This window comes from Clarias gariepinus, chromosome 2, assembly GCF_024256425.1.
Source record: "Clarias gariepinus isolate MV-2021 ecotype Netherlands chromosome 2, CGAR_prim_01v2, whole genome shotgun sequence".
Lineage (NCBI taxonomy): Eukaryota > Metazoa > Chordata > Actinopteri > Siluriformes > Clariidae > Clarias > Clarias gariepinus.
The window spans coordinates 41,541,514-41,566,717 of NC_071101.1; the positions used below are offsets into that span (position 1 = coordinate 41,541,514).

The window sequence follows — 25,204 nt, forward strand, 5'->3', positions numbered from 1 at the left end:
ACTTTATAAGCGTTTAGAGGCGTTCGTATGCCGAGGTACCGCTGTAGTATTAATTTACGTAAATTTGTAGGAGAAAAGTTTGCCACATCACTTACTTTTCTAGTCACTTTACACTTATTGTTAAAAAAAATATTTGGAAATGATTTCCAATAACCAAAACATTTCAGAAAAGTATGCCATGACAAATTTGCATGATTTAATAATCTGACATGATATCCACATTATATTATTAAAGCACCATGGCAGCCTGTTCCAAATCACCTTCTGTACTCACTGTAAGTGTCTTAGTGGCAAAGTATGTGCTTCAGTCGTGAGGATTACAGCTCTTGACCCACTAAGAAACCTGTTGGTGTGTGTGTGTGTGTGTGTATGAACCATTAATACCTGCCTACCATTTACCTTTTCATCCCTCCTTAAATCCTTAGCCTCTACTACTTCTCATCCAAATCAGGCCTGGCTGTCAGAGCGACTTGAGAAAAGGATTAGTCTTTAATTATTCTGACCGAGTCGTGGCCTCGGGTTACTCTAAAAAACCACACACCCACTGCTCGTCATCACCAGCGGCGCTAATCACGTCCATACCTCAGCCAATGAGTCACGTACGGCGCTTCGGGCCAAACTGACAAGCGGACAACTTTCAGAGTTATCCTTCGGTTTAATGACTAGCACACATACTGTAGAAGGCGATCTCAATAAGACCTTTGGATCAGTCATGAGACGTTCGATTCAAATCTGATCGAATTCAATGTTCGATCGAATTAAATCTCAAAATGTACGATTAAATCACAAGTTATTTTTGAGCCTCGGCTCCAGGGTTATTTTGCCTCACGTCTATAATCAGAAAGAAAAAAAACAAAGCCCAACTGAAATACTAAAACCAAAGCTTCAATCAAAGACTGTGGGTGTGACCTCATCCTGCCACTTCCTTAAGAAAAAAAAGTTCAGTTTTAGGGCTAATGTAAAAGGTGATGTTGCTTTTTCCCCCTTTTCCCGTGCACCTCTCAGTCACTTTACACCCACAGGAGGTAAAATATGCAAAGACTAAACACGTCTCTGGGTTGCGATAATTACTTCAACATGGCACAAATTGAAAAAAAAAAAAAAAAAAACTTTCCTTGACTGAGATTTCGAGTGTTGAATATTTGGTAGTGAGAAGTAACACTTCCAAACCTCAGTGCGTGAGCGTTTCAACACTAATAACAATTTATTCGATGTTGCGGCTCTGACGTACTGGTGTGCATTAGAGAAACTGATTAGCTAAGACTACGCTATGAGCCAGTACGCTAATACACGACCAAAACATGGTATCGCTGCCATGTTTCATAATGCTTAATGCTTATTATTTCCCGATCCACGCCTTATTTTTTTGCAAGTATGCATCCAAATTTATATTTTTTATCAGATAAAAAGAAACAGATTTGCTAAATACAATTTACGTCTGTAGTGTCCGTAACTTTTTTTAATGATCTTTTGAACTGTCATTTAGATAAAACTTGGCCAACTTAGATTACACATAAAAAGATAAATAAACCTGAAAAAAGTGTATTATTCTAAAATGAAAAATTGTTAAGATATTGCAGCATGAATGTGACAGGGTTACGGACACTACAGATTTTTTGCTTTTTAAGTTTTTATCCAAAAAAAAAACAATTTAAGCCCCTAATTTTTTTTACATGTGTTTAAAAAACATTTTTTTTGGAGGATTTTACAGGCTACTACAAGCTTACACCAATTTAAGCATCAATACTCCAAAAAATATGAATAATTTGCATTTTAAATAATTATTTATAATTATTGTTTTTGGGGCACATGTAGAATCATCCCTCCAAAACGATTGAAGTTAGCAACTTACATTTTTTTAGGGAATTTAAGATCAGTCACTTCCATGTTACATAAACAGTAGCTTTTTTGGCCACACACATTGTCTGTATTATAAGCATAACATAAAAAAAAAAATCAAATAAAATCAGCCCCTACTGTATACTGCGTTTTGGCCGATAGCGTACAAGTCTAGCTTCAGCGACTATTTAAGTTATGCAAACTACAGAATTACATTATAATTTAAATCCTCGCTAATGCATCACTCTTACCCATGACCGATATAAGTGCTGAGAAAGAAAGTGTTTCGAGACTTCGGAGCTCTTCATACTGAGCCAGTTCGAGATACCGATCAACCCTGTGATGCAGATTAAACCTAAACTAGAGGCAGACTTGCTCGCTGTACTAGCGGTGCAGAATTACAGAAGATACAAATTGGTTCAGGGTAAAGTTGGCGCAACCGGGCGCGTGTTTTACTCCTTTAAATTGATGAAGAATGTTCTCTTTTTTGACAGGAAGGAAAATCCCGACGTCCAAAAACAACCTCCCCCCCTCGCCGAATATGATTTACATTCAGATAAAAAAACATATAAAAGTGGCCAAATTTTTCCTTTTGGTTATTGAGGTTAAACTCAGGCTTGGGTGTAGACACCGCATTCTTTTACTACAGTAACACAAGAGCTCAACGCTGAACCCTTTGTCCAAACAATATGGTGTTTGTGTGTGTGTGTGCGCTAGTGTATGTGTGTGTGTGTGTGTGCGCGTGTTTGAGTGGTGATGGAATCCATGTGGCCGTCTGTATGTCGAGTTCCAGCGCTGAATCATTCCCACCACCACAAATACACACACACACACACACACACACACACACACAAACACACACCCCAAACACTGCTGAATCATAATGACACAGCTTAGCCAAGAAGCTTCGACTGCGGCACACCACACACACACACAGACACACACATGCGCGCACACACACTTCTTTCTCGCTATCTCTTTCTCTATCTAAGAGCAAAAGCCTCATGAATATGTACGCGTCGCGGCACACCCTGAAGTGTTTTATTGCTCTTACACCACACGATGATTTCAATGTTTTATTTACTAAACAGAAGCTGGTCAGACTTTCTTTTAATCCGTGTATTGTTATGTTTAATGCTGTAGAACATCTGGAAAACAGCTGCAAACGGTGCATTATAGGGTTTCTGGGACACGGTAAGGCAAAAGAAGAAAAAAAAAAAGGGACGTGTCAGGTTACAGAGATGCTGGAAACCAGGAAAGCTTCACATCTGACTGTTACAGAGCTTTGAAACTGGAGAAACGTTCGCCCCGATCCCAATCAATCTCAATCTCTAATTATAATGCAGCTGTTATTACCGTTATTGCTGCTGATGCTATAAATTATTCTTTTTTAAATAATCTAAACTTTCTGACTAAACAGAATGCAGAATGCAGAATAATGCTATAATATAATAACCATGCTATACAGTAATATAAGCATGTTTATATATGAAATATTGATTTATGGGGGACGATCAAGTCGAACCAGGACCTGTGATGAGTTTTTCCTCGTGAATGAAGGCATTAATTCACGGACAAGACTTCTATCACAGTACGCCGATGAGACTCTTGAGTATGACGATCCCGGCCGGACATTCAGCGAGTAAAACACCTGATCCCTGAAAATCGACGGATAACTTGCAGAAGTGATGCATCTGTCTGTGGGAACTGAACTCACAAACATTCAGCAACACATTCACTTGCACATTACAGGATCTCGGCTGAGGGTTACTGCCACATCACTGATATAGTCCTGCCCTCACTCCAAGACATTTACATAATTGTAGGGAAATATAAAGGAGTTCCTGGGAGGCCGGTGTTCCAGACATGAATCGGACAGGCAGTCCACCTTGGTGGTGTCCAAGCACTAGTGAGACACTGGGATAAACTCATTACTGTAGCAGCGACTCATATAGAGGAATAAAGGTTTTTTTTTTTTTTAACTCTCATAACTGTGTTCTGTTATTCTGCACTGAAGTATATAAAGTCCCGGTTTGACTTGAACAGCCTCTCTTGTTTGTTGAACCTGGCTGTGTAACATCAGATAAAAATTCCAAGGAAATCCATATGGATGCCTTTATGTTCTTTTGTTGAAGATTCAGGCCTCTGCTGAGACTCGAACAAAGAGCTGGTTAATAGCGTCTCTCCCTCTCTCTCTCTTACTCTCTCTCCCTCTCTCTCTCCCTCTCTCTCTCTCCCTCTCTCTCTCTCCCTCTCTCTCTCTGCACTAACGCACTCTGGCTAACACCGATGATGTCACCAGTCCAATGCGGCCCCTTCCGTTCAACAATAAACAAGGTCATCTCAGAGAAAAAAAGAGAGAGAGAGAGAGAGAGAGAGAGAGAGAGCTCAGTAGGTCATGATGATGGGGAGGGGAGCATTTGGTCTTTGGTCTTTTGTTTCGCATTTCATCCGCAGTAAATATTTCTCCCCCAGCTTTCGGTGGAACTTGGGCTTTTCTGCCAGTCTGCGTGCAATACAGACATCTTTGAATGTATACATTTTTAAAGGAGCGTGTGTGTTTGTGTGCATGATCCCGAAAAGGGATAAAAAGCATGCACAATTTCTAACACAAAACACATGAAATTATAGGATCAAATAAAAAGCTATACTTGAATTGAAAGCGACCCCTTTCTAATGTAAAAAAATAAAAATAAATAATGAAATCGACAGCTGATAAATCTGGTTTTATAACATACAATATCATGTAGTCATTTATCACCTATTGCTAACATATTACTTTAATTCAACTCAAATAATCCGACATGCATAAAGCAAAGAAAACAACTAGGGATATCGCCAAAATGACTGTGATTAGGTTAAGGACTGTCTATAGCATTATTAAAACCTGGAAGGATAGTGCTGGAAGAAATGTGATCAGACATATAAAAAAAAAAAAGTCACTTTTTAAAGATCATACTTTGGAGCGATAAAAAGGGTCCAGACTGACCCTGTCCCAGAGTGATGTGCGCGATCATGGATAGTGTCCACCGCACAAGACTCTGGAGACACTGTTATGATCTGGGCTTGCTTCTGTCGCTCAGGTCCAGGGTCGGCAAAAAATAAAATCTCACGACTTTTTTGAATTGAGTTTTTCTTTTCTGACATCACAGTATTCTAAGAAAGAGCGGTACCAGTCAATAACTCCGCTTCACTGATTACTACTTTCCTAAATCATCAGAAGACATGTGCTAATTCAGTTTTGAAACTACACAGTAATCTTGCTCGGCGGTGTCTTCTCGGCAGCTCAGGGATTCAAACTTTCCACGCATAGGAACCTCTGAGCTTTCAGCATTAATGAATCATGAATCTCCTACACTTGGTGATAACGGAAGAACGCCTGGCTGCGCTTTTCAACCCGAGTCTACGGAGGGTTAGAGCTGACAAGCTCTTGTCTTTCTGATTCTTGAAACCTCGAGATCTCACTCTGTGCTGTAGGTGAGGAGGACGAGATCTCCTCCGCTCGTCTCCGTTAGAGCCTTCCCGCCCTGCCCGTCACCTGGGCGTCAGAGAAACCGAAAGGATATTTCACTGGGATCCGCCTCCCCGGGGTTACGTCTGCAAGATGACGAACGCATCTCGAACGTTCAGAAAAGGAGGAATCTTATTAAGGGATTTTTTTCCCCCCCTTTCCCACCTCCTTGTTAGCAGCACGACGAAAAGCAACACAGACGTCTTTTGTGTGATAACTATGCATGTTAATGAGCTCTCGGCAGACTCGTGCGACACAGAAACACCAGCGAAATGTGTTTCCTGGATTAGAGCGTTGTATGTACTGTACAAGGTACTTTTGTGCAACAAAATAAAATCTTCCCAGTTTGGTTAAAATATCGCGACACAATCCACATACCGTCCTTATTCCTTGGTAATTACCAATAAACTTGGCCTAAGCATATGAGTACAGTATGTGTGTGCGGCCGTACCTCATCGGGCATGGTGAGGATGAGCTCTTTGTCACCGTGTGCCACCAGGCCCTGCAGGAAGTACCCGCTGCAGGCTGCCAGCACGGCACGGTGGGCACGGAACTGCTTGCCCTCCACCTGCACGGTGACATCGCAGAGCAGACCGCGCTCGCGCTGCTCGTTCAGGCCCAGCAGGAGGTTGGAGCAGTGCACCGTCGACTCATACACGTACATCGGGCCCTCCGGCTGCTCATCCACGGACATACCGCACACACCCTGCGAGAGAGACACGTGAGAAACGTCAGTTCACTGTCACACCACGAGGCGCACACACACACACACACACATATATATATATATACACATACACCTTGTTGGTTCTACATTGCAGTGTATAATCACTGAACAGACAAAGAGATAGCGGAAGAAAGAGAGAGAAAAAAGAACTCGATTTTCTTTAAAACATTCACGTATTATGCAAACTTTACTTTTTTGACGTTAAAATTTTCCCTTTCTTTTTGTCTCAGGGCTTAAACAAGCCAATTAGATGTTCCCTCACTTTTGTGACATCATATAAGAAAAGCCCCTCCCCCTGCCTCTGCTGATCCCCCGGAAGGGGCGTGGCTCAGCAGTACCTTATTTACATAGACACCAAAATGGAGTGTTTGGCAAAGGAGTAAACAGAAGGACACTTTGGCGGAGCTCTGAGGCCTGTGTTAACTTGTTAAAGACATAGTCAAATACGGGACCTTTAAAAGTTTGGAGAAATGTCGCTGCGGAATTAAAAAAAATGTTTTGTCCTAGTTGGAGATTGTTAAATTATGACCTTTAGTCAAACTAATGCATACTAATGCAAATTGTGTAAATAATACACACACACACACACACACACACACACACACACACACACACACTGTAGTAGCCTTCTTAAAGCTGGTCTATTCCTCATATAACTAAATGTGCTGCTTATTAACAGTTCTTCTTTTTTTACTCGCAGCGTAATAATTAGCCGGTAACGAGGTAAACAGTGGCAAACTAATTACTGAACGAACTTTTTAATAAAATGAGGTCAATCAACTGCACCACACACAGATGAAATTAAACACACACGCACACACACACCCACTCGTACACCCACGTGTATAAATATGCACCATGACTCATGAAGCACAAAGATAACTGTGCTTTCTTTGATTCTATGTGAGAACACACACACACACACACACACACACACACATCTCCTCACACTCACGTATCAAAGACACAACCTGAGGAACAACATCTGTTTATTTTTCATTTTTATTTTCATGGCAACATGGTGAGTTGTTCAGCATGCATGTGTGTGTGTGTGTGTGTGTGTGTGTGTGTGTGTGTATTTGTTTGTTTCCTTGTGTGCTGCTCTGCTAACAGTCATGCTCCTGGCCTACACACACACACACACACACACACACACACACACACACACACACAGACACAGGATTGACAGTAAAAGTGAGTGACAGACTGACAGAAGGTTGGAAATAAAAGAAATAAAAGCTGAGAAAGTATGAGAAAAGAGTGAGAGAAAGTGCAGATAAATGTGAGAAGAAGGAGCATAAAGAAGAGAAGAGACAGATGAAGAAAGACAGATGGAAAAAGGAATTGAGAAAAAAAAAGATAGTGAAAGAAGACTAGGGGTAGGAAAAAAGGAAAAGAAAGAGAAAGAGAGAGAGAGACAAAATGGAAAGAAGAAGTAAGAATGACCGGAGATGGGATAAATCCATGGAGAAAGAGGCGATATTAAAAATAACGAGTGAGTGAGAGAAAAAGAGAAGAAATATGTAAGAGACAAAGATAAAGTGAAACGGGAAATGAAAGAGAGAGTGAAAGAGAAGGAGAGATGCAAGAAGAAAACTGAGAAACGAGACGTTAAAAAATAAACAGCTAGGAAAGTAATGTGAGAGACTAAAGAGGAGTGAAAGAAAATGAAAGAAAATGAAAAGGAGAGAAAACAGAGGGAAAGACTGAGAGAAAAAGAGAGAAAATTAAAAGAAGAAATGCACTCTCATATTTATTATTATATATTTTTTAGGAGAAAAAAGAAAACAGAGAAGAAAAAAGTAAAAGAAGACAAGAAAGAAAGATCATTAAGAAAGAATAAAAAAGAGATGGGATGAAGAGGTGTTAGAGGAACTGGCAAGAGAAATCAAAAGAATGATTAGATTTGGAGAGAGAAAGAATAAGTGAAAGGTGAGAAGAAGGTGGACAAACACAAGCCATGTCAAAAGACAAAAAAGACAAGAATAAACAAAGAGAGAGAGAGGGATGTAAAAAAAAACAAGCCATTAGAAAGAAAAAGAAAATTGAATGAGATTGAGGAGAGAAATAGAAGAGGCATCAAGAAGAATAGAGAATTAAAGAGAAACAGGTAAACGAAAGAAGAGAAGAATAAGAATGGGAGAAAGAATGAAAAAGTGAGAGAGAGAGAAGGCAAGTAAAAACGAGCAAAAGCGAGCGAGAGAGAGAGAGATAAGAAGAAGAAAAATAAGAAAAGTGAGAAAGAAGCCGTAAAAGAAGTGAAAGAGAGGAAAAAAATGAGACTGTGGATAGAGAAATGGGGAAATAAGACAAAGAATAGAAATAGAAGAAAAGAAGAACGAGTGAGAGAGAACAAGAATGGAACGGAAAGAAAAGATGAAGGGAAGAGCGGTGGCAAAAGATAAAGTTAGAGAAAGGGAGACAAAAATTAGCGAGACAAGAATGAGCAAGAGAGAGATGAAAGAGATATAAAGCCATGAAGAAAAGATAAGATAAAAACAAAAAAGGAGAGAGAAATCACAAAGAGAAGAGAAATAAGAGAGACGTCAAGAATGATAAAGACTCACAAAGAGAGAGAGAGAGAGAGAGAGAAGGAATAATAACAAAGAGGAGTAAGGGAAGAGCGGTGTCATGATATAAAAAACAAGAATTGGAGAAAGAATAAAAAAGTGCATACGTGCGAGAGAGAGAAAAAGGTGAGAAAAACGTGAGAAACTACATAAAGAGAGGACAGAAATATAAGAGAGATTTGAAGTGATAATGAGTGAGAGGGAGAGAGAAAGAGAGAAAATAGAGAGAAAAGGAGGGCAATACGAGATATCCTCGAGCAGGTATGAGAGAACGGCGAGAAGAAGGAGAAGAAGAAGGAGGACAGGGTGAAGAGATAAAGGAAGAGAAAAAGACAAAACGACAACAAACATCACATGAAGTTGAGTTTGGGTCTTGGGGTGCTGTGGGCGTGGCTTATCAGTTAAGCCCCACCCACAAGCACTTGACGTCCCAGAAGATTCGTTTGGTACATTTGGCTGTAGGTGTCCCGCCTACAGGAGCTAGCAGGTGGGTCGCAGGGTCACTGGTGCCCCATCCGCCCCATCCGCCCCATCCACCACATCACGCCAACCACGCTGGGGCGGAAACTCGCACCCGGGCCATGCGTTAACGGAAACTCCAGCACTGCTGAAATGGAACCAGAGGCCCACGAGCCAGTCTCTCCTCTCTCACCGAGTCTACCCCAAAACCACAGGGCTGAGAGCTCGCAAGCTGCACTCTGTGTGTGTGAGAGTGCGTGTGTGTGTGTGCTATGTGAGCTGGAGTAATGTGGTTTCTTGATGTAGGACAAACACAAGCAGAAAGCTTGTGGTGGCTGCGCTTGTAGCTGACTGCGTTACTAGACAAACACGCAGAGAAGCTAAGAGATAAGAACTGTTTGCACGTTTCTGCTGACTAATATACCGAGGAAAAAACGCATCTCAGCGAACGCACGGCTGCTGCTCCTGTCTGAGCTGGGTTTCCGGTGTGGCGAATCACGTTATATGATCCTCAGAAATGATCCACCATGCTGTATAAAGGGCAGATAGTGGGTGTGATAGTCGCAGCGCAATATGTGTTTGTACAGCTAATATATAATCACATTCTCAATTTCAACTTTTATATGAATAAAAGTCAGTGTAAAGCATGTTTTGAAATGCTACTGTACATCATCACCTATGGAATTCATGACTTCATAATAAATTATTGTTTCTATGGCAACACCTTACACATGTACGGAGTGTACTGTATATATGGTGGATGCGCTGCGTACAGTTTACAGTCTAAGAACTAACTACGAGGGGTGTTCAAGTCAAATTTCCGGGATTTCCGATTGTGCCGAAAAACAGAACACATGTTTGGAGCCATGATCTGACTGCCTGCTTCCTGGCCTCCCAGGAACTCCTCTAACACGTTAATGGAGACAAAACATTCCCTGTACAGCCATTTCCACATCTTTGTGCTGTTAAAGGAGTTCCTAGGAGGCCAGCGTTTTAAACATCATGCATGCTTTGTTTCATTAGTGTTTGGACACCATCAAGGTAGAAAGCTTTCTCAGTATACCGGAGCCATGATCGGACTGTCTGCTTCAACCTCTCAGGAACTTATTCATTGCCCCTTTTACTTTAAATCAGCCTAGTTTGATGACCAAAGATGTTGTGTTTTTTCAGGACGATGCATGAACATGACAATGACCCATTCCCCCCAAGCCATTTCCACATGTTTAGGTGATTAAAGGAGTTCCTGGAAGGCCGGCGTTTCAGACATGAAGCATGCAGTCCATTCACGGCTCCAGCGTAGTGAGAAAACTTTCCACCTGGATGGTGTCCAAGCACCAGTGAAACGCTGGGATAAGCGCATTAGTGTAACAGGGGATTATACAGAGAAAATAAAGGGAGTTTTTATTCTGTGTTCATAACTGTGTTCGATTATTTTGCACAATCAATGTCCCGCTTTGACTTGAGCACCCATTGTAGATTTACGGAACTAGTTACTGCCTTCAGCACTGATCTGATTCCAGCTATTGTTATGAATTCCTCCTCCACATAAAGGAGTTGTTGTTGTGGCCACTTGCTCGTCTAATTTCTCCAATTATTGTTTTTTCCCGTTGTCTTCCTTTCCCCTCGTGCTTTTCTCGCTCTGTTGTTTAAAACACATAATGACCTGCCTTCCAAGAATAATGTTTCCAGATGTGGTTGCAGGCTTCGTCTGAGCCCAAACACAGTGTTTTGACTCCGGAATGCACTTTCCGTGCCGGAGCATTTCCAGAGGAACGCGAGGACAACGCGTTCACACACACGCTCTCGCCACAAATGACTGGTTTGGGGTTAGTTTTTCTGATCAGAAGTGCTGAGTGGCGCAAAGATGTTGTTCTTGCTCCCTTCTCTCTCTCTCTCTCTCTCTTTCGCTCATCCCGTTTATTCTTAGGCCGAGGGGGGCATCTTTTCCTTCCCTGCTACCCTGAGCAGCTGAGAACAGCATTACGTGTTTCTCGCTCCGGGGGGGATGCAGTAATCTCATGGAGAGGAAGGTGTAACACTTAATGACGTGTGAGGCGAACATGGGTGCTCTCTTTTGTTGAATGCTTGTTAATGGATTTGGCTTTTAGAAATCTGATGCCTATTGATGCACATGGCCTTCAGTAGCGGTCTTGTTCTTTAATGGTTTCCACAGAGACCAGTAAATAATCTAGAAAGTTTTAAATGGCATTTTTAATGTTCTCTTGTTAGTTACAACCCATTAAAGAAATGATTAGTAGTAGAGGATCTGATCATTATTAATACATGTTAACGATCATAGTTCAATGAATGCTAACAGGATTTCAATATTTAATAAAGCTTTTTCAAATTATTTTAAATAAATATATATGTAAAGAAACCATACACACATGATATTTGTATTCCACTGTACATATATTATATAATCATATAAAATTGTATATAATATAATTACACTATATTATATGCACATTTTTCAAATAGATTTTTCAAATAGATTATGCTGTATGTATGTGTGTGTGTGTGCGTGTAAAGTGTTCTGAGGGTGTGTTTAAAGGCTGAAGGTGCTGCGACTGCAAACTGAAACTCCCTCTGCTCTATTTGGGGCTTAAATCTCTTCTGATGAGCAGAACTGGCACCCGTAAAGAGCGAGGCGTCTCCTGAGGAGCGAGAGTGTGTGTGACAGAATGTTGATGCGCCTGGAGATACGATTCCTCCCCCCCAACCCCGGCGGGCCGCGAGTGTGACTGAGCAGAGCGATGCTGACAGAACAAAGCAGCCGATGCTCACGCACGGCCCACGTGACCGACATCAAACGCATGTGCCATCACTTTCTTACTCGATTCCCAACCCCCATCAGGGGTGCCATGACAACAGCCTCCTTGGATAAGTCTCTCTGAGTACTTGAGTGCAGCCCTCCTGCGGTGTGTAGTGATGCGATCCAGAGACGCACACGGCACCGGGCGTCCTGCAGCTCAGCTCTCTCTGGTCTCTGAAGTCTCTTTAATGGCTCGTCATATTGTGCTTCACACAGATACACACGGGCTAAAATGCTCACTCACTAATGTTGGTGCTGCCGCTGCATGATTATTATAAACGCGATCGTGCCTCTATGCACATGGCTATTAGTTTACATACAAATGTCGTGGAGAGTGAATAGGCCTGAAAGCTTTCTAATCATGGTATCTCATACACAATCAGTTTTTATCGCTTTAGAGCGCAGAGTGAATTAAACAGTAGGTCTATAATATTGGGTAAATGTTATTTAGAGCGCTCCAGTGTTTACAGTCTAGACAGAGTGTTTGTCTTGGACGTCTTCCTCACCTCGCTTCCCATTTCTAAACCGGTTCATTCTTCTAAACCAACCCCGTAACCTCATCCGCCTCTTTAAATCATGTAACTTTGCTTATTTATAACTCTATGAATTTTTTTATGAGTGTGTTTGTGTGTGTATGCCAAAGAAATGATGTCTTACTTTTTTCCTTTCAACTGCTTTTGCAAATATATGATTTATACTGTATGTGACGTATTCTCACTACAGTAAATATATGTGAAAGTACCACTTTTTCCCCATAATTTAGGACTAATTTACAGAAAAGAGTTAAAGGGAGGCAGGGATGCAGAGATTCAGATTTTTCATAGTTATGTATCAGCAAAGGAGTTACTTCATTTTATTGGTATAATAAGAGGTCTTATGATGGTGTTTGTTCACTAAACTGTGGGCGCGTCTTAAATCGACCGCTGGACAGAAGTCATTTGAACTTTTGCAGTAGTAGGATATCTGCCTGAAGTTTACCTGCAACATAACTGAAATCAAAATATTGAGTAAAACGTATAAACAGTCATGCCGGATTTAATGATTGAAAAAAAAAAAAATCTTCATGCAGAGAGTTCTGCCGTCCACGAAGACAAACAGATGAATTCGATGAATGCTTAAAACCTGAAATAATGATATTACTGACTACATTAAAGCTCAGCTTATTTGTAACTTTAACCTTTGAACTATTTCTACAAACCCTTTTTCCAGTCAACAACATGTACTTATGTTAGCATCTGAATAAAACAATCTTCCTCACTGGAATCCTATTAGGTTAGCTTAGCTTGCAGTGGATTTTTTTTGTTGTTGCATTATTAAGCTAGCTGAACTAGCTGACTAGCTGTTAACATTATAGCTTTAAGAGCTATTAGCAAAAAAAAAAAAAAATTTTATTGATATGACAAATTCCTAGCAGTCTAGCAGGAAATGAAGTAAAAATAATAAATATGAAAGAAATCTCCTCAGAATTCCTGTCAGGTGAGCTAAGTTTAGCTAGCAGGTATTAGCAGGGAAAATAGCAAAAATGATAGTAATTCACTCAGTCAGGCAGGCTGAGGCTAGCTAGCATTATTTGTTTGTTTGTTTAAAAAAATCATAGATAATTATAAATATGACTAAGATTATTAGCATTTATAAATGATAATAATAATAATAATAATAATAAAAAAGAATCCTCTGAGAAATCCTCTCAGAGACAGCTGGCTAATGCTAGCACTGGATAGCATACATAATATTCCTGTCACATTAGCACATGTAAGCTAGCTAGCTCAAACTTTTATGGATATCCTAAAAAAAAAAAAATGTTCAGAATTTGTGTTTCACTAGCTCAGGTTAGTTAGATAACTAGTTTAACTAGTAGTATATTCACAAATTCGACATAATTTTTCTTCACAGAAATCGTGTTGTATGCCAAGATTAGACACAGAAATTAAGACAACATCTCAACTTTTTTTTACAGCTCGATAACTCAATTATTGATCTGTAATTAATGTCTCACTAGAAAATGATAGAGAATATTTAACAGACTAATGTGGAGTTAAATTTTAATACAACACTCCTAATTACTTCTGAGGTCTCGCTGCTAGTTTTTTTCTTCCTATCTCGTTTGTTCAGAATGCACCGTAACACTGTCAAGTCATGACATAAAATATTTTTTTTTAAAGCCCAAGTAAATATTAAATGTTTGATGAAGATGTTTTTTTTTTTAAGTCTCATAATTATGGTAAGTCTGACAAGATGTGGACGCACAAGTTTTCAAGCAGGAACATCACAAAGTTGGAATTTAATTTTAAATGCACCAGCCTTAAAAAGGCAATTAATACCACTGGAAGTTTGTGAGCAACAAACATGTTGAGCATGGAGATGTTTTGCGTGAAAACCTTCTGTCGGATGAATAAATGATAAATAAATGCTGAATTTATTAATAGATGACAAATCAACCTAATGGGTTCAATAGGTAATGAATCAAGCCTCATTAAATGCAGTGCTGAAACGCACGGCACGTATGCACATATATTAAAGATTTCTCTTTTTTTCAGGAAGGTGTACTCACCTTCAAGCGTCACAATTTGCATGTTGTCGGGTTTGTGTGGAAAATCGTGGACAAATTATGAGCATGAGATTCTCAGCAGGCTTTCATGTTAGTGCTTTTATTAGTGTCATCCTGTAAGCAAATAATACCCCAAGAAGAAATCACGACCACATATATTTTGAGCTTTCTGTCAGATATCTTTAATTATGCACTAAATGAGTAATGATTTTTTTTTTCTCCATCTCATTACTTACTAAGACGACACTAGTTCTATTTATTGCTGCTTAAATTAGATTAATAATTGTAGAAACAAGAGTTTTTTTTTTTTTTTGCAGGGCTGGACAATAAGACAACACTGTGACTGTGTGTGTGTCTTTATCTATCATTTTATTTATTTGTTTATTAATGTTTACACATTTTGATTGCAAACACTGGATTAAGTCTTAATAGTTTGTGGATATTTAAAATCATAAAATTTTTCTGTTCCTTTTTTCAGTGCAAAATACAAAGGGGGTTCAAGTCAAACTGGGACTATCGATTGTGCCACGTCCCCCGTATAGTTCTGACCACACTCCAGGCCATTTCCACATAAATATGGGATATTAAAGAAGTTCCTGGGAGGCCAGGATGGCTGAAATGCTGAGATAAGTGCATTAATGCAGCATGGGATCATATAGAGAAATAAAAGGAGCATTTACTCTCATAACTGTTTTCCGTTTGCTCTGCACAATCAAAAGTCCTGCTTTGACTCATGTATCACCCCTCATGTATATTTCAAACCTGAGGAAATATTACAGTAGCACTACTGTTGTGCTAGCTACTTATATCTAGATAGATAGATAGATAAATAGATAGCTCATTTCGCAACAGCTTAACATGCAGTGCTGTAAAATAAAATGCCAGAGTACTATGATAGTGTGATCGTTCTGCTCAGTGTATGCCTAATGAACTGACATGATTCTTAAAGGCAATAATCCCGAGGTTAAAAAGACTCACTGGACATTTTCCTGTTTTCTGGGTAACTGTTCTACAGCTAAGCAGCCCTTTGCCAGGGGAAATCATGAGACATGTTTCAGGGTGTAATGAATCTAAGGAAACGATGTTTAACACTAATTACAGCTTAGAAAATTCACTTTAGTGAGGAGGGAACTCATCATGGCTGTTTTAATTTTTCCATTGTTTTGCTTTCTTTTGCAGCTTTGCCTCCCACACTTCAAAACCAGCGCTCTCGTTTTCATAAAGGTCAGGAGAGATTACAAGGTCAGGGACAAGAAAATGGAAAAAAAAAAAAAAAACACATTGACATTTATTGCCTTCAGATACTTTTTCCCCTAACAACTTTTTCTGACACAAATGCCAGGGTGTCGATCTAGTATGCCTCAATAAATCCACTCAAAGACTAATCAAAGCTTCATTAAACTGACCAGGCACTATGATAGTACAACATTCACAAACGATCACATTAAAGCCACGCTGAAGCAGTGTCTTGGCACACACGCGAGCACCGGTGCTGACTCAAATGAGGGACGGAGATTATTATTCACCTTAATGGCTTCATTATTTTTTTGCAGTGCTATTGTCGACAAGACAGCTGCTGTTGTTTCAGAATCAGTCAGTGTGCCAAGTGCAGTGATTTCTGCTTATGATGCTCAGACCTGGATTAGATAAATGACAGAGAAGCCAGCAGTGACTACAGTAAAGCATGTGTGAAGTCAAGCGCTGTGTTTGCGGGAAGTGATAAACAGCTGTGGTTCAGTAGCTGAAGCAGTGCGACATTGTGGGTCAAAGAAAATCCACCACAGCAAATAAGCACTCGAAACAAAAGAACAAAATCAAATGGATTTTTCTTTTTCTTTTCTTTTTTCTTTTTTTACAAATCAGACAAACAGATAACTAGACAGCTAGACAGATGGACAGATCAGTCACATAGACATACAAGACAGACAGAAAGACAAATATAGAATAGACAGATGGATAGGCAGACAAGATACCCAGAAAGACCAATGTTATGCAAATGTACCATTTTTCATTTTCTGTACGTAACTGTAGGGATGTTTTTATGACATCATCTAGTCTGCTATCTAACAGTTATGCATTAATCATCATAACATCATACGCTACACTATTATGTAATGAATATATTTTATTTCTGCAGAAAGACTTAAAGGAAGTGAGAATAAGAAGACAGAGTAGCATTAAGAAAGAAAAAAAAAAGAAGCACACATTTGATTGAATTTGCTACTGAATTTCACATTTCATTGGGACTTTCCATGTTGGCCATAGAAACAGCAGATGATGTCAGTGTTTAGGTTATCTACACAGAGCTACGCAGAGTCACCACTCTGATTTGGCGCTTTTTTTGTGATTTTGTGCTTATAAGCAGCCTTTTCTCGTGCGCATGTGGGCGTTCCTCGGCTCGCGTCATAGTGCTGATCAGCAGGTGATGTATATCAACGTCGTGCTCTTTTCCTGTGTGCTGAACGCACAACCAGCTGAGTGCGTGCCAATTGAAAAGTGCTTATCAGCTCAAACCCCAGGCGATATTTCACGATAGTCAACCACAAGTACGTAAGTGGGATCTCTGATCAAAGAAGCTACTGTTTGACCTTATTGTTAGATGAGTGGGTAATGTCAAGATCTTCCTGTCAAAATTAGTGCATACTGCGATAAAGTAAGAAGGCTGAGCTCCAGTTTCCATGTTTAAACTATCCATCAGGTACATACAGTAGATACAGAACAGTCATAACGTTAAAGCCACTGGGAGGGGAATACAATAGACGGTTTGGTTTATTTGTTAAGTAACAAAAGGTTATAGAATTTGACGTGTTGGAAACAGGAAAAATGAGCAAGCATAAACGACTTTCACTAGGACCAAATTATGAGTGAGTCAACAACATACGAACGAGTTCCGTTCAGTTTAACAAACACTGTCCAGCTACTAGAAAACTAACACAATTGGCTACACACCGTATAAAATTAACGTTAAATGATCTTGTCCTTGTTCTTTAGAATCGTGCCAGTGGTTGAACGATTCAGGTTAAAAGAACGAGCAATGTCTGCCATCTTTTCACCTCGCTCTATTCTCTCAATTATTTTCACTTTTGTCTCCATCGTTATCACTTGCCGCTTCTTAGCAGTACCAGCTTCATCGCCTCTGTATCCTGGATCGCACGCTGCACGCACATCACAATCTACACCGGATATGTGATCTAACTTTGCGCGAACACATGTTTGTTTCTTAAAAAGTTTGTTCAAAACGTTTGTTTGTATGTAGGAGACTTTAGTACCTACCAAAAACGAGCCAGGGATGGACAACTGGTGAGGCAGTGATAAGGTCATGGGCGGCCAAGGCTTCCTGATGTGTGTAAAAAGTGAATGCTAGATCTGATAGAAAGGGGTAAGAAAGTATGTATGGTGTTGTGTAGCTTCAGACCGATCAGAGCTCCATGCTGACCCATGTCCACCATAGAAAACTCCAACGAGGGCTCATGTTCAAGCATCAGAGCTGGACCATAGGGCTGTGGAAGAAGGTGGCCTGGTCTGATGACTTTTTTTTTTTTTTTTTTTACATCATATGGACGGCTGCGTGCTTGTGTGTGTGTGTGTGTTCTTTTCCCGGGGAAGCGATGGAACTGGGATGCTCTACACTATGGAAATATTGCAAGCTGGTGGAGGCAGTGTGATGCCCTGAGCATTGTTCTGCTGTGAAACTCTTCCTGTGGATGTTCCGCGTACATCCATACACCCCTACACTGCCTCAGTGTTTTCTAACGACAGTGGCCTCTTTTCAGCAGCATAATCAACTTGTTCCGTATCACTTTGACGAACATGATGAAGTTCAAGGTGTCGACTTGTCCTTCAAATTCCTCAGATCTCAATCCAATCAGGCATCCGTGCCATGTGCTGGTTAAATAAGTCAGACCTTTGGAGACCCTAAGTAACAACTTACTAAGGACTTACAGGATCTGCTGCCAAGCAAGTGTTTTGATGCCAGACAACATAGTACACCTTCAGAGATCTTGTGGAATCCAAGCCTCTTTGACATACTGTAAGTGGGACCTGCACAATATTAAACAAGCATGTGTAATGCTATGGGTGAACTGTGTATGCTAGCTCATTTCAGGCCTCTTGTTAGAGAGAGTAAATATGCAGCAGCTGGCTATTTTTAGTGGCGGAGATGACGGCAAGTTCCTGAGCTGTAGCTTCAGACACCATGGTGGTTTAGTGGTCAGTGTTCTGCATTAGTGACTGAAAGTTTGTGACATTATATTTAGGAAATACGAGAGAAGCTTCTCTGTGCAATAAGGTGAAATGAGAAGCAATAAAGTGTTAATTATTATGACTTGCTCTAGAGGAAAACATGACGTCCGATTAATTTTCAGTTCGCACCATCGAACCCGATGACCCTCGCAGCTACTGATATTGATAAAGTCTTTAGTTTTCCTTTGACCGAGCCTACATTTTAAGGCTGTAACGATAATCATGATTTAGAAAAGAAGAAGCTGCTAATAAAGCACCTCTGCTCTTGGACCCAGGCTTTAGCTTGAAACAAATCCTGTGCCCCTTTCCTAGGGTGAAAAATCAATCGGATCGTCTGGCTGCACTTCTGTGATCTGGATGAGCAGGCACCAGTTCTCCTGAGACTATAAAATATTCATCGGTGAAGCTTCATTTGGCCCCGGTTGCCTGTGCAAGCCATATCAAAGCTGTGTAATTACTAGAAGGGTCTGAGTCGTCCGCCTAATCGGCTCTGCTCTCGCTTTACTGAGAAATCACAGGTCAGACAAAGAAGCTGGATTGAACAGGGAAAGAAAGATACTACAATGTATAAATCCACTCCACTATGAGTCAGTACGAATAAAGACAGACAGATAGACAGATAGACAGAAAGACCAGAATTCACTTTTATGCCATCACTCTGCTACAAGACTAGGTATTTCATTATTGTATGCTGTCATGCAAAAAAAAAAAAAAAATTCCCGACCACAAACAACGTCCTTTAAATCAGAGCCTGCGTACCATATACGCTCTATTCTCTAAATGAAACACATTATCTCTAAATACATGCACGGGATTAGTCATCAGAAAAGGCCTCGGCATCTCCACTGTGTCTCAAAGACGCAGCAGTTCACAGCATGTTAAACTCTACGGCAAGTACAAAGCTGTGATTAAACAGATCAGTGCAAAATAAAATAGGCGGTGATACAATAGTAAGGGTATCTGAAATATGAGCACTATGGTACAGTACGGCTATAAAATGTTATCTCTGTCATCACGTGCAACTCTAGGATATCCTGACAGCGTGAAAACACTTCGTATATATCTCTGCACGTTCATCATTTTTCCTTCCCGCAACCAAGCATTACGCAAAACATTTCTAGATTTCAGTCGACATGGCATCGAGGCGAATGCGTTTTCAGTATACACACATATCACACAAAGCAAGGCCACTTCCTCTGTTAGCTTTATAATTATGCAGACAGACAGACAGACAAACAGACAGACAGATGTGCGGTTACCTCAAAAAGTTACACAGGCACTCGGGTTAAAGCACAGGCTGAGACATTCCAGATGTGAGTGACAAAAAAGTCCATGCTGCCCCCTTAGTCAACCCGAGCAGCAGCGTGCACGCTATAGCTCCTACAGTGAATGATGAAAAGCCTGCTGGTGTCACAATGTATGTTGTGTGTGTGTGTGTTGTGTGTGTGAATGTGTGTGTGGGGAGGAAGACGAGTTGGCCTCAGGAAGGTTAAAAGCAGCTCGGGTGAATCATGACTTCCCACATTTGTAGGTCAGAAAGCGGCATGACTCATACGCCCGACTGACATGGTAACAGACAGAACATGTGACGCACATACACACAAGCACACGAGCCACATGCACCTATCTGTCGAGTTATCTTTTGAATGCATTAATCAGCAAGCATCCACAAAATCATCAAGTGTCAGGTGTGTTGTGCGATAAAAGAGTATTAGCTAGAATGAAAGGAAAGGTGTAGAGGACAGTGGTGAGACCAGCGATGCTCTACAGCTTAGAGACAGTGGCGCTGAAGAGAAGACAGGAGGCAGAGTTGGAGGTAGCAGAGCTGAAGATGTTGAGGTTCTCTTTGGGAGTGACAAGGATAGATAGAATTAAGAATGAATTCATTAGAGGGACAACCCACTTGACTCATAGCTTCAACCCTGAGCTCATGTTCTTCACGGACTCTCCAGTCCAAAAACAAGGTGGATTGAGGATTCAATGGCATTCAATCTGTCTCCTGTCACGGACTAACATCCCATTCAGAGTGTATTCCTGCATCTCACCTAGTATTCCAAGGACAGGTTCTGGAGCTGGTGCAGATTCTAAACTCGGAATGTCTGGCCCGAAGGTAAGTGGGTTCAAATCTCAGGACTGTTCCAGAGATCCCTTGATCACGAGCCTATACTCATATCATTTCAGGGTCAAAGTAAATGCCTTATCCTTCCGACTTTTTGAAACAGCCAATTCACCAAGTATTTCGGGAGGTAAACAGAGAACCTAGGGGACACTGTGAGAACTTACAAGAACCTCAGTGAACCTGGAGTTTAAGCTGTAAGCTGGTATCACTACTCAGTGCTTGGTGTAAATCAAAAAATTATTCACAATATTCACCTAAACTCCCTAAACGTTCTCCCCCAGCAGTGTCTTCCATACTTTTTTCACAGGATAGGCTTCGGGTTCCACTACAGAACGCTAAGTTCCAACCACAGATGTGGCGGCACAATGGCTTAGTGGTTAGCAGTGTTGCATTGCACCTCCAGGGTCTGAGGGTCTGTGTGTGCATATTCTTCCTGTGCTTTGTGGGTTTCCTCCAACTACTCCGGTTTTTCCCCACAGCCCAAAGGCATGCAGATTATTGGCTAATTGGTGTTCCCAAATTGCCCATAGTGTGCGAATGCGCGTGTGAATGTGAAATGCCACAGTTGTAATATATGACTACATACAATGGTAATCACCATTGGCCTTCACGGCCCCTAGTTGGACTACAGGGTTTCCTAGATGGATGGATGGAAGCACAGGTATGTAGGTTCAAACCTCAAGTCTTGATTAAGGGTTCTTCGGAAGTCGTGACGTTTGAACCTGCATACCTGTGGTTCCATCCAAATTAGTGTTCTGTAGTGGATCCCAAGCCTATATGGAGGACACCACTGGGAGAGAACCTTAAGGAACTTTAGGAATGTAGGGTGGGCATGAGCAAAAAGTGGTGAATAATTTTTAGATTTAGAGCCGTGACACCACCATACCAGGATTTAGCCTGGTTGTGGTGGAGCTGTGGTGGATCAGGAGCTTATACCCGGAACAACCTTTGGGCAACTATGAGGCGAGAGAACACACCAACAGAGATTGGACACATGTTCATTACATGCATACACACCTACTGTAGGGGCTTTTTAGGAATATCCAATTCACTAAGTATTTCGGAAGGAAAACACTCAGAACAGTGACTTCAGTGAACCTAGAGATTATAAAGCTGTGAGCAGGCGGTATCACTACTCAGGGCACCACCATGCCACCCAGTGCCTGACAGAAAAAAAAAGCACCACTGTTTTTGTAACCATCACCAATTTTTGTTGACACCCACCCTACATTCCCGAAGTGGGTTCCCTCCCAGCGGTTTCTTCCCTTGTTTTTCCTTAAATGGATTTTGTGGAATTTCATCTCTGTGGGTGATCCTTGTCAATCGCTAAGGATCTGTAAAGCCCACGGAGACATACTTGGATTTTGGGCTTTATAAAAAGACTTGCCTGAGAGAGAGAGAGAGAGACGGGCTGAGCGAAGTCTCCTGTGTCACACAAGAATTTTTAACCACCAGACACTAATTCTAGGACCACACAGGCCATAAATACAACCGCTTTAACTACATGACCTATCAGTCACACCACTCATTGATTGACTTCTTAAATGGCAGATGTATTCAGATATCCGGAATCCGACAGAAATGCACTACATTGGGAAAAAAAACTCAACAACAACAACAACAACAACAACAACAAACTCCCTTTAAAATTCTTGCCTTCAGGCTGAGCATTCAGGAAGCGGTCTAATCGGGTCTTCAAAACCAGCAGCGATCAACAAAGCTAATCCTTACCTCAAGCATGATTTTTCTTTTTTTAAGCCTCCCCTGCAAAAACTAACACACCAACCCACAAGCCACCCACACACCCTCCCACACACCCACTCACACGCATAAGGATACCTGCATAAACCATACATCAGCAACATTTTTTCTTTCTCTATGAATACCCAAGGACTCCAAGGGTAGGACAAAGAGATGAGCAGTGATTGACTGGAGTCTAAGGGTTGCACTTGCTCTTGCACGACTATTGCATGAGTTTCAACCCCGGCATGTTTCAGGCATGCTAGGGAAATTTTTTATTTTTTTACCGTGGATGCATAAAAAGTAATAACATTTTCCTGCATATACAAAGCAAACCTCAAAACCCCGGCACAGGAAACAGAGACTGATGGAAAATCTCCCCATAGGAAAGAAGTGACACATAAAACCGCCCACTACTACACTCCCACACGTGTGTGTGTGCGTGTGTGTGTCTATGACTGCGTGCAGCAAAATGAAACAATCACGTTCATAACTGCAGGTCCAGCAACAAGAATCACTATCGCTGAACTCTTAAATCCGATTGGTCAGAATGCATGGATTATCGTTTCTATAGTAACAACTGATTGACAGAGACTTCTTAATTGGGTTATGACTCTGCACTACAGACTGAAAAGTGAACGTGAGTTCATTCCAATCCCAGCCATGATCAGACTTAATAAACCTCTCAGCCCTGTGCTGGAACGGGAGCCCGTGCCAGCACCACGCCTTAGCAATCAGTCGCTTATAAAACCGTACACACTGTCTGGAATGTGGTGTTTGTCGAAGTGTGTACCTTCGTTAAGTCCTTTTAATCCTTTCGGAAAAGGTGATGAGTCAAATATCAGTTATGTTTGCACTGCCGCTAGTGATGTAGCGTCTAGTTCCTCTGTTTGCGAAAGGTGGTTTATTATGTCTGAAGATCGGAATTGTCTCACAGCGAGGCTTGAGCTTTAGCTTTAGCACAGCTAGTAAGCCCTTAAATCTGTTGTTACTCAAACATCCTGGTGCTTTCAGAGAATTCTCAGCAAAAAATAATAAATAAATGAAAAAATGATAAAAAAAATTCGTTAACCCTTACATTTTTTTTTTTTTTTTACAAAAAAACATTTTTTTTAGAACTCCACATTATATGGAAATGTTAGCGACATTTAAACGTTCGAAAGTTTAAGCTTAGAAAGCTTCCTTTGGGCCGCAAAAGCTGTTGCAAAGCGCAGGACTTAGCCCAACATGGCTGCAGCGTGTCATGACAAGAGGCCTGAGATCGCTGGCAATGCCCTGCCCTCGGTGGAATTAGTACAAAAGTGCCAACAGGATTAGTGCACACCCCGTCACACCCACTACACAACTTGTTTTAGACGGGGTAGACGAGTCCGATTGCTCGAGTGCCAAGCTTGGTGCTGTTCCCATCAACATAAAAAAAAAAAAAAAACGCGTTTAGTATTACTAATACTATAATTACTAATATAATAATATAATAATCATTTCCCGCTTAACGTCATGTGAAATCGGGAAATACTTTACCATTTTTGTAAAAAAAAAATAAATAAAATAAAATATACAGTATATTATATATATACCTGGAAAAGAATGTATAGTATGATGTATATTATATTAAAAAAATACCATTAATAATATTATCATATATATAAAAAGACATATAAGAATGGCACCAGGTGTGTCTTATCAGCCTCAAGCTCGGATTCTGAGTTGCTTTTATGTTTAACACAGATGCAAAAAGTGATTATTGGTGTTAATATAGTCTTGTACGCTCAGAATATAATCGCAGAAGAGCTGTATAATACCTAAACCAGACCAACAACCAGGAAGAACGACAAAGATGCCACATCACCATGGTTACATCGGAATGTTTTATGTGCCGCAACCTGATTGGCTGATTTGATAAAGCATCTTTGCTCAAGTATTCATCTTCAACTTTTTCCCACATTTTATTGTAGTGTTAGAATGGATTACCATGTCATAATATTAAAGCATTATAAAAAAATAAAAAAAAATGCTCAATTACTGTTAGGTTGCATAAGTATTCACTCCCCTTCCTGGGAAAGCCCTAAATCAGTTCTGGAGCAACCAGTTTCCATCACATTCCAACCTCAGCTGAAGTGTTACATTACAACTCTTCCTGGAGAGAACTTTTTTAAACGGACCACATCATGAAGACCCAATCGGATTGAAAGAAAAAAAAAAGTCAAACAGTCCACAAAGAAACTGAAAATTAAACAAGAGGGCAGAACAACGCTCAAAGTTTCCTATCAAAAGTCAGCAAGAAATGACACAATTAACAATGTTGCCATGAAGCTCATGTTCAAAAACCAGCGACAACCCCATTTCCAAAAAACATGTGGGACAATATGGGGATTGGGAAAAAGAAAATCAAAAGAAGTCATCTGTAAAGTCTTGTCAGCTTGTACTGTATTAAAAACACCACAAAGACTCATTATTTAACGTTAATCATTTACTGTGTAAGTTTAATTGTTTGACTTAATTCAAATCTGGTTGCTGCACCAAAGCATCAGCATGGCCAATTTAAGATGAATAACAGTGTGACAAGTAGAAATTACAAGGTGATGAGTAACAGGTGCTGTCCAAGAGGTGAACCGATTATTTTATAGTATACAA

At 40.6% G+C, this 25,204-nt stretch overlaps 1 protein-coding gene across 1 annotated transcript in view; it reads right to left on the minus strand.

Moving 5' to 3' along the window:
• The window catches only part of bach2b (BTB and CNC homology 1, basic leucine zipper transcription factor 2b), a 94,419-nt gene that overhangs the window by 16,717 nt on the left and 52,498 nt on the right, over window positions 1–25,204 (minus strand). The window contains exon 2 of the mRNA XM_053484133.1: window positions 5,802–6,056. Within this exon, the coding sequence (XP_053340108.1) occupies window positions 5,802–6,044 (243 nt within the window). The 5' untranslated portion in view covers window positions 6,045–6,056. The remainder of the gene's footprint in view (window positions 1–5,801; window positions 6,057–25,204) is intronic.